We start from the raw sequence: 10,214 nt of genomic DNA on the forward strand, positions 1-10,214 counted from the left end.
TAGAAGCAACTGGCCGATGTCATAAATCCATGTGGAAATCTGAGCAAAGAGCTGCAAGCAAAAATTGGGTACTTACGCCATCTTATGGTACAAATGAGTAATGGATGGATGGACAAGTTTCATTTTATAACATAATTGGTTTGTCATTATAACAAAAAATGTTCATAACGTGAAATTAATGTTAGTGTTATGTTATAATATGAAAGTTTATAATGTCAAATGATTTATGTTATGTGAAACTTTTTTTGGGGGGCAGCAATACACTGCTGTACACTGTTAGACTACCGCAATAAAATCTTGTATTGCACATCCCTTTTTTTCCCATCACATTGAGTTTGATCTTAACTGAAATGCGACATGACTACGCTCGTTACCGTGGGGATGACAACACAAGTGGATCACACTGACTGTATTTTAAGAAGAAAATGGTGTGTGTGTGTGTGTGTGGTGTGTGTGTGTGTGTGTGTGTGTGTGTGTGTGTGTGGAGGGGGGGGGGGGTAGTTGATGGCCAGGACAGGAGAAGCCGTTAGGGTGAGTCTTGCTTAAGGTATTTTCACGTACAATATGGCTAACAAGTAATCAAAACGTTAAGTAGCCGAGAAAGGTAGAGTTAGGGCCTGTGGTCTTGTGTAAACACGCTGCTGTTGAATACATGATCTGACCAGAACAGCAAATTCCAACGTTTTTGGAGCCAAGGCACATACTTAACAAGTGAAAAATCTCACAGGACACCAACAAACAAAAATGTCACAATAGGTAGATACATTAATTGCTGTATGTACTTCCTGCCATCTAATAGAAGACCATTAATTTGGTGTCTCTCTCTATGTCTCACTGGCATTCATGAACAAAGATTCATTTACTGTAAATATATATATATTTGACCAATTAAGTACAGTAATATCATCAACACCAAGAAACACCAAGCCCTAAGACAACACACATGGACTGAAGCAAAACGAACAACGGTGCTGTGGTCTGATGAGTCCTCCCGTTGGGACGTGCCCCTTGGTATAGGAGAGTTCAGGGATGATGGTGTTGATTGGAGATCTGAAAGTACACGAACAGGATCCCCACATAAATCCCCGCGCCATCGAAGTATCCTAGGATGAAGTGCAGTCCCATGTTGACTGCGTCATCCACAGATCTGTTTGCTAGGTAAAGAAACTGCAGAGGGTCCGGCAGGGTCCTGTGGTGCTCTTGATGTGGTCCAGTGTGAGGCGTGAGGTAGACGATTTCACAAGCATAGATGTCAGGGTAATGGGCCTGTATTCATTCAGATCTGAGATTGCTGCTTTCTTGGGGACCGGTAGGATGGAGGACCATTTGAAATGGAATGGTACTTCACACAGTTCCAGAGAACTAGTGAAGATCTGTGTGAAAAGTGGAGTGAGGTGGTCTACAGAGTCTTGGAGGCAGGATGGGGACACAAGGTCTGGGCTTGTAGTTTGTGGATGGAAGCCTCTTAATCAGTAATTTAGCACCCATTCACAGTAAAAAAAAAAAATTTCATTAGTCACATCCGGGCATGTATTCAGGGTTTCTTTTGGCTTGTATGGGGTTGGTCAAAGTGCGGCTGCATTTTGGGTAGGGGGGTTTTGCTCTTCCTTTTATTTATTTCGTTATTTGGGTGGGGGGGGACTGTTCTAGCATAAACACAAATCCTCCTTTTTGCTTATCAAAACAGTTAATCAGGACTTTAAAAAAAACAGGAAAATAAGGAAGGGTGAATCTGGGTGCTTTTTTTGAAGTTTAATTGTTCATACATTTGCTTGTTAGTAGTGTGGTATAGATATTAGCCTGAGATGGAATGTAAACACCAGTGAAAGAGGTGCATTTCCACGGCAAGTAGAATGGCTTACAGTTAAAAAAAAAAAAAAAAAAAAAACTTAAAGTCCGGGCAGTGTTGATTTTCAAGATGTCGGTACACCATTTTGTTTGTTTTTCTGTTGTTACAGAAGCATATTCTGCCATCTTTTGTTTTCCCCACTAGCTCTGTGACGCCTTCCGCTCTAGGTAGTTGAAAGCCCAGAAGCATTATTGCCCTATCAAGGATGCATTCACATAGCCAGTATCTTTCTCCAAAGCACAGGATGGCTGAACATCTTAGGTCTTTGCTGATTTTGGGATGTGGAAGGAGTGCCTGGAGAAAAACCACGCAGGAACAGGGAGAACATGCAAACTCCACACAGGAAGGGCCGCGATTCAACCCTGGACCTCAGAACTGTGAGACCAGCACTTTACAGCTGCTCCACTGTTCCGCCGCTGAAATATGTACATCTATCCATCCATTTTCTTAGCCGCTTATCCTCACAAGGATCGCGAGAGTGCTGGAGCCTATCCCATCTGTCAACGGCCAGGAGGCGGGGTACACCCTGAACTGGTTGCCAGCCAATCACAGAGCACATAGAGACAAACAGCCGCAATCACAATCACACCGAGGGGCAATTTAGAATGTCCAATTAATGTTGCATGTTTTTGGGATGTGGGAGGAAAATGGAAGTGCCCGGAGAAATCCCAAGCAGGCACAGGGAGAACATGCAAATTCGACACAGGCAGGGCCGGGATTGAATCCAGGTGTTCAGAAAACTGTGAGGCCAACGCTTTCCAGCTGCACCACCGTGCCACCACAGAAAATATGTATTTTAAAAAGTATTAAAAAACTATTTATCATTAGACCATTACATATCTTTTTCATACCGCTTATCCTCACAATGGTCACAGGCGTATTGGGGCCCTAACCCCCTGACTGAATGGTCGCCAGCTGATCGCAGGCCACACAGAAACAATCAATCACTCGCACTCACACGCACACCTAAAGGCAATTTAGAGTTTTCAATTAACCTACCAAGCATGCTCTTGGGATCTGGATGAAAACCGGAACACTTGGAGAAAACCTAAGCAGCCACAGAGAGAACATGCAAACTCCACACAAGCAAGGCTGGATTTGAACCCCGGTCCTTGGAACTGTAATATTGAGGCAGAACCACAGAAGGCACCTTTTCTCTTTAAATGGACTCTTATGCCATCTTATTGAAAACTGTCCAGCAGCTTGCTATTGTAATGAACATTGTACAGCACTACACTATGAGGGTAATGTTGCCAACTTGATAGCTATTGCAGCCTGGTCATCATGAAAAAGGGGATTCCCCCTCCACCTTAATTCTGCATGGCGCACTTTATGGCGGAGGGACAATAAAAGAGGTGTGTGAGAGCGTGGGTGTAAGTTAGAGATAGTGAACATGGGGAAAGTTTGAAAGAGGAGGGACAAAAATACAGTACTAAGCAATACCAAAGGGGAAATCCCTTTTATACATTTGCATCATATCAATGGTCACAAGGTTGAAAAAAATATGGATGCTGCAAGATTAGTTAATAGCAACACAAGTAGTTTGGATAAAGCGCAGTAAAGGAAATGAGAACATCTTTGCAATAATTGCCAAAAAATTTCAGTTCTTTGGAAGTATAGTAGCATACTGAGCCGAGACCATCCCAAGGTTATTTCCCAATCATGAAAAATGGCCTCCACAGTTTTTGCACCTCAATTTTGTTAAACGTGTTGTGAGCAACTGCGAGTGAAAATACAGCAAACAGCCAGGAGAATTTCAACTTGGAGAAATCCATTGAAAATAAACACACAGTAACACATCTACAATAGTGTGAAAAAATATTGGGCCCCTTCTCAAATTCTTATATTTTTTCATAGTTTTCCCACTTTAACAGTGAAGCTCTTCAGACAAATGTAACCATTTGATCATTTCAAAACAGGATTCGAGATTCACTTATTAGTTAGATTTGTCTGAAAATATAACAATTTGAGAAGGGGGCCAATACTTTTTCAGGGCACTGTACAAGGACAGTACGAAAAATCGACATCGACTCAATGACGCCTGTGGGCTGTTGCTGCATTCCATGGTGCCACTAATAATTATCCTTTCAAGCTAGCGGATATGTTGATGATGGGGGAAAAAATGACAAAGGCACTGACATTTTGGGGAATTATTTCTCACAGAATGCAAAAGAGGTTGTGAAAAAAGGTTTGAAGTGGTGTTTCGATGCACTTTTTCCTCATAAGAAATGGATGACTTGCCAGTTCTATGTAATTCCCTCCCCCTCCCCAAATATTCGAGACAGATGGGGAATGAACAAGAGATGAGAAAGAGTTAGTTCAAGAAGCCATAAAACCAGCAAACAATTCAGCACAAAAGCGTGAACATGGGAGTCCACAGATAAACCTAAGCAAACCATATCAACATTTAAAAAGTCATCAGATCCGAAACAGAATTTCAAAAGGTACAGATAGAAGATGGAATCTTTCAAGAACCTTGTTGAATTTATGCGACAAATAATTCAGGCAGTCTTGAAGATAAATAATGGCACCAAGGTACAACGTACAGAACCTTCAATTGATAGACCCCTATTGGATTTCACAGACGGGCAATTTTGCACAGCTTTCAGGTTCGGACCACATCCTCAGTATTAAGTAGCACAACACAATTGTTTAACTGTCACTGCAATAAGGCCTTTGACCACAACAGGAGGTACAACGAGTTGACAAGGCAGGAATGAGGAAGTGTCCCCACAGAGAATGGATCACTTCTGTATTACTGACATGTCAAGTGTATGAGTTCTAAAGCCTAGGGGGAACAAATTCTACTGCCACAACACAAACTGTCGTGTGAGTGTGGGTACATGACAGACGGGCCACCATCAAAGGGCAAAACCAACTTGATTTTCCAGTTCTGCAGTCCACTTGAAGGTGTGGAAACTATGGAGCTATAAATAATGCAGAGAAGCTCTATTCGGTGATGCTTTTGAGGCTTAAGTATGCCACAAACCTAGCGTGCCCGATAATACACACTTACACAGAGTACAATCACACACCTGTAGGGTCCTGATACCAAAAGTCCCTCAGTGTGGACGACGACACCTCATTTATAGAAAATGTATTTTACAATAAATCCACGAGCAGTTTCCAATTCTGTATTTTGGTCAGAAATAACCCAATTAAAAGGTCAGAGCAGGTGGATGAGATTTCATGCCACACAATGGGTCTCGATTACAATTTTGAGTTTCAGCCACGAAAAAACAGCTATAATATATGATGGCCTTTTATTTGCACCACATGATCTTGGTTTGTTTTTATTCATCCATCTCACCATGACACTGACGTGTTCGCACGTTGCAAGGACGATTTAATGGCGGATATAAAGTTTTTGACCTCACTGTCACAAAGTTAAAAGGCAAAATTGTGCTATAAATACCAAAGTAGTCCCCGTGTGCTGAAAATGCACCATCAGGTGATTAAGAAAGGCTTTTGAATAGAATGTTAAGTTTGGGCTCAAGGCTTCAGTTGCTTAAAATTGCTGACGATGTTTGACTGGAAGAATGATAAATGACAAAAGTTTACATCAGAATTTCACTTTCAGTTTCTCTTACGATTGAAATTACACATGGATTAAAATAAAATGGGGGGGGAGAACGGTTCATCTGATTTATGCACCTGGAGCAATCGCCTGTCTGATAAAAATACAGTGTGACATAATCATTCCCTACTTGAGCGTGAATGAAACACACCTTCTCACAAAGGGAAGGAATACCGCAGGAAGTTTTGCCCTCCCACTGAGGAGGAGGAGACACGCACTGTTGTGTCTGAGTTTGTGTATAAAATCTCAACGCAGTGCAGGGAAGAGTAAGATCACCTCCTGCCTAGGGAAGGAACAACTGTCAAGAAATGCAATGGTAAGATTTTCTCACTTTTCATTTGGAGTGGACAATGTGTATAATTTTTTGGGTAGGGACATTTCCTCTAAAGCTTCACGTGTCAATTTATTCAGCTATTCCTGGAGGCTGGTTGAGTCTCCCATCAAGCTTGATAACAGACTTCTTCCTGAGAATCAGCAAAACAAAAGAGATGACTAATCTAACGTTTCCTTTTAGCGCTCCCAAGCCACTCTTTGCCAGCTGGCTCATAAAGCAAGTAGAGTCAGGCCAGTATGAGGGTCTGCGCTACGTCGCTCCCAACAAGATCCGAATTTCCTGGAAGCACAACTCCAAAAGGGACTGCAGTGATGTAGACACTAAAATATTTCATGTAGGTCTGACTGAATGATGGTTCAGTTCAAATCAATATACTGTATTCCACCTAAGAAATTGTGACTGCATGGTTCACAGGAATGGGCAGTTGTCAGTGGTAAAATCAGTCTATACCCAAACGATAAGGCAAGGTGGAAAACAAACTTTCGCTCCAACCTGAACCTTCACTTCAAACTGATTGAAGATAACTCCAAGACTCCAGACCCTCATAAAATCTATGAGATTATCAACACTAAGAGTAAGACAGATTTAAATTTATACACATATTGGATTGTCAATCAAAAATTAATGTTGCTGTTATTTTTCCATTCATTTGTAGGCAAGGACGACAGTACACAGAATAAACAAGACTCATGGGAGGTGTCTGACATGATTATTGACCTCTACGGGGATCCCCCAGAGGTGCATTTCAACTTTAAGCAGAACTGGTTTTACACTGGCCCTGTTAGAATTAATGTTGATTAATTGGTGTTCTGCGTTGTTATTTAAATATTTCAAAGCTATGTTTTCTGTCCACACAGCAACAATTTGTTGAAAATTATATCAGTTATACAACAGGTACGTTACATTTGCTTAAAGGTCCCATATTTTACCAAACCAACTTTTTTTCTAGTATATGGAATGTAGTAATGCCTCCATGGGGCCTCAGTAAAAGTGTCAAAAGAATTAAAACATTCCATGCATTTCTGTCCTGAATGCTAGATGTTTTTCAGGTCATTTGAACTTCTCAAGTTTATCTACATCACTAGGAAGAGCCCTCCTTCCCTTTTTGCTGCTCAGCCAGCATTGTCAACATACTCTAACATAAGAGTGACCTCTCAGAAGTGGGTTTTCCACACGGAGGCAAACGATCAGTAGGAAAGGGTGCAGGCTGAGCCAAATATGGACAGAGCGGATACAAAACCAGATCATACAGAAGTAGTTGTCAGAGGGGCTTTTTCTGGACACCTGTATGACAACATCAATGTCTGTTTTTATTTTTTTTTTAATTAAATTTGCACTTCTATACTAAGTCCGTGTTAGACAGTCATCAATTGAGGTCAAAAAAGTCAAAATAAGGGACCTTTAAGGAACAATAATAAAAACACATCATCCTCTTATAGTGTCCTGAATTAAAATGTCTCTCTCTCTCTCAACAGACTATTTCCAACAACATCCAATTGTCCAGGGAAACTATTCTGTTGCTCCAATAACTGAGAATGACCCTCATCTTTTAACAAGTGAGCAATTCCTTCCTTCTGGCCTGCCTTCTTTGGCTCCTCTCAATTTGGAAGAAGAGCAGCTCTACTCTGAGCCCCTCTGGAATTAGAACCTAACTAATACTTGGGAGACTCCAAACATCTTCATTTCTTGCACTTGTATCTGTGATATTGTTCTGTCATCCCTGACATTTGATTATTATTTTTCACAGTAAATCCATATCTTCCTCAATATCAGAGTATTGACTTGGAGGTCTCCATCCACTACAGAAATAGACAAATGCTAAAGACTATAGTGAACACAGCTCGTCTCCAACTGCACTACCTCCAACAGGCCTTTCAGAACAACTCCTATTCTCTGTGCTTCCCCACTACTGAAGGCCTGCTGGACCACAAGCAGGTACCTTCCAATACAAAATGGGCCTAGCCTAAAATGGATCTTTGCCGTCTCATACAATGAAGTCTCAGTCAATGCCCCATTCTATTTTAAAATGAAACATTTAACATGATTGAAGTGTAGACTCTGATCCTCTTAAGTTTTCCGATTGTGTGCGTTCACAATGGATCATAAAAACAATGAAGGCAAAAAAAAAACACAGCAAAATACTTTGGTCTAAAAATAATGGGTTGTGTACTGAGTAGATATCCTTAGAAATCCAATTTTGGACCATTTAGACCTCTATAGTGACGAGCATGGAAGCATGGACTTCGTGTGAAAATGCTAATGATAAAAAAAAAAAAAAATCTTGGTTTTTATCATACGAGTTTCCAGAATAGGCCCCTCTAATGTAGTTTTGTATCCAATTTATCCATATTTGTACCCTTTCCTCTGATTGGTTGCCTCTGTGTAGAAGATTTCACACGTTTTCTGAGGCAGCATGAAGTCAATATTATAGCTAAAATACTACAAAAACATAGTTTGGTAAAATATGGCATCTTTAACAAACAGCATTATACAGGGAAGAAAATAAATCATGATAGGTTTGCCATCCATCATTTAAAGTAGAATACTTCTATTGTCAGTGGCTCAAAAGTATACGGACAATTGATTCATATGAACATAATTCCTAAGTACCCTCCATTTTAGTCTAACTTCTATATGTCCTGAGTTGGTACCAGCAATTGACTTGACATTTTGCAGTGGTTTGACTGAGCCATCAATATGCGGTCCGATCAGAAGAAAACAAAACAAATTGATAGGGATGCTTAACAAAAACCTGAAATGTGAACAAATTTATAGTTACAGGTGCATTCTTCTTCATCAGGTATTCTATATTTACAATTACATCACTTTGTGCAGCAAATAATTTTAAGCTCTCAAAAATTGGATCTATTCTAAATAAAAATGGCTGAAATTCCCAAATGGTAAAGTCCATAATTTTTTTTCATAATTCTTCTTCAATTAAAATCTGCTAATTTGCACTTCAATCACATTTAAGTTAAAATCCATTGTGGCGGTGAAAATTGGCAAGCTCTTGATACTGTTTTTGTCAAACTGTAGCTAGTCATCTTAATTTTTCTAACCATAACTGCCTTTCCACCAGATTAAATACACCAATCGCATCCTGAACAGTATCCAGAGAGGTCTTCTCCTTGAGGTGCATCAGTCTGGAATTTATGGGATCAGGCAGGACACGTGCCGTGTGTTTGCTAGCACTGATAAAGCCAGCATGGCTGAAGCACACCCAATTAAATTACCCCAAAACACTATTGTGGAGCTCTTTAGTGTTCAGAAGTTTATTCACGGTAGGCATCGATCTCCAAACGGAACAACGATTACATTTTACGACAAAGCGAAGTTACTCTTTTTAATTTCCTTTACAGAACTAAAACAGTTTAAAGAGAACAAAGGGAGGTCTCCTAACTATACCATCACAATGTGCTTTGGAGAGATTTTCCCAGATGGAAAACCACTGGAGAAAAAGCTCATTACAGTACAGGTGGGGCGAGACTTAAAGACAATCAATCCTACTTCATACACACAAGTGTTCTATAATGTCCCTGTCTTTGCTAACACAGGTGGTCCCGCTAATCTTCCAAACCTTTCACGAGAAGGCCCAGAGTGAGGGAGCGTCTTCTCTGAACAGCGCAAATGTCAGCCTCCAGTTGTCACACAACAGCTTCTATGATTTCATTGCTTCACACTTGAGTCCACCAACAACTGAGTTTAGTTCAGAATCCAATTGAGATTTTTTTCCCCCCACCCATTTGCCAATAAATTCTTACTAAACGCCCACTGGATTTTTTCCAATTCCTTCCTTTTCTGTACCATTATTCTCACTAGGGTAAATAAAGGGTGTGCTGGCACCTTCATCTGTAAATACGTTGACATTTAAACTACAGTATATTGTAATCAGGATTTTAGGGTAAATTACATCTTAAAGGTCTACCGACACGTAAAGCATGATTTTTAGTATGTTTTAAATTTTTTTTAAAAAAGGCAGCCGAAATGGACCCATACGTTTTTTCAGCACACGTCATGTCGTATATAGATTTTTACATCTCTCGCCATGAAAATCCTCTCGAGGCATTTGTGTTGGAGAAGAACCAGGAAGTGAGGTTTTTTACAGTAGTGGGGTTGAGTGTTGATATTGGTTTATACCTATTGCACCAGCGAAAAATGACTTGGCCTTTTCATAGTGTTAGCCAAAATGCTGGCTCGTCATATTGCTGGATTTTGCTCAAACACTTGGGAGGGTGGATTCACTCTTCGCACTTTTCCAAAACACTCGGTTCGTCGTGAAATATGGATTGCATGGGTGCAAATGACGAGAGCTTTGTGGGTTCTAAATGACAGGTAGGTGTATATAGAGCTTTTAAAAAAATAATAGTTGTGGGGGTCTAATTTGTCTCACAGTTTATAGCATATGTTACGTGTGAATTCACTCAAGTAACAAAACAATGTTAATACATTTATTC

General features: G+C 40.3%; 1 protein-coding gene across 1 annotated transcript; it reads left to right on the plus strand.

The window, feature by feature from the left end:
• Window positions 1-5,666: 5,666 nt before the first annotated feature.
• irf7 (interferon regulatory factor 7) lies at window positions 5,667-10,052 on the plus strand. The gene is made up of 10 exons (XM_061822102.1): window positions 5,667-5,742; window positions 5,941-6,094; window positions 6,175-6,334; window positions 6,416-6,498; window positions 6,618-6,654; window positions 7,236-7,316; window positions 7,508-7,695; window positions 8,840-9,041; window positions 9,120-9,235; window positions 9,315-10,052. The coding sequence occupies exons 1-10, from the start codon at window positions 5,735-5,737 to the stop codon at window positions 9,480-9,482; spliced, it is 1,197 nt and encodes a 398-aa protein (XP_061678086.1). The 5' UTR covers window positions 5,667-5,734; the 3' UTR covers window positions 9,483-10,052.
• Window positions 10,053-10,214: the final 162 nt, after the last annotated feature.

Source organism: Syngnathoides biaculeatus, chromosome 6 (assembly GCF_019802595.1).
Source record: "Syngnathoides biaculeatus isolate LvHL_M chromosome 6, ASM1980259v1, whole genome shotgun sequence".
NCBI lineage: Eukaryota > Metazoa > Chordata > Actinopteri > Syngnathiformes > Syngnathidae > Syngnathoides > Syngnathoides biaculeatus.

Bases quoted from the DNA above. Each gene is read 5' to 3' on its own strand.
- irf7 (XM_061822102.1), top strand. The intron at 6,095-6,174 runs GTAGGTCTGACT...CATGGTTCACAG, and splicing joins TAGACACTAAAATATTTCAT to GAATGGGCAGTTGTCAGTGG. The intron at 9,236-9,314 runs GTGGGGCGAGAC...TTGCTAACACAG, and splicing joins AAAAGCTCATTACAGTACAG to GTGGTCCCGCTAATCTTCCA.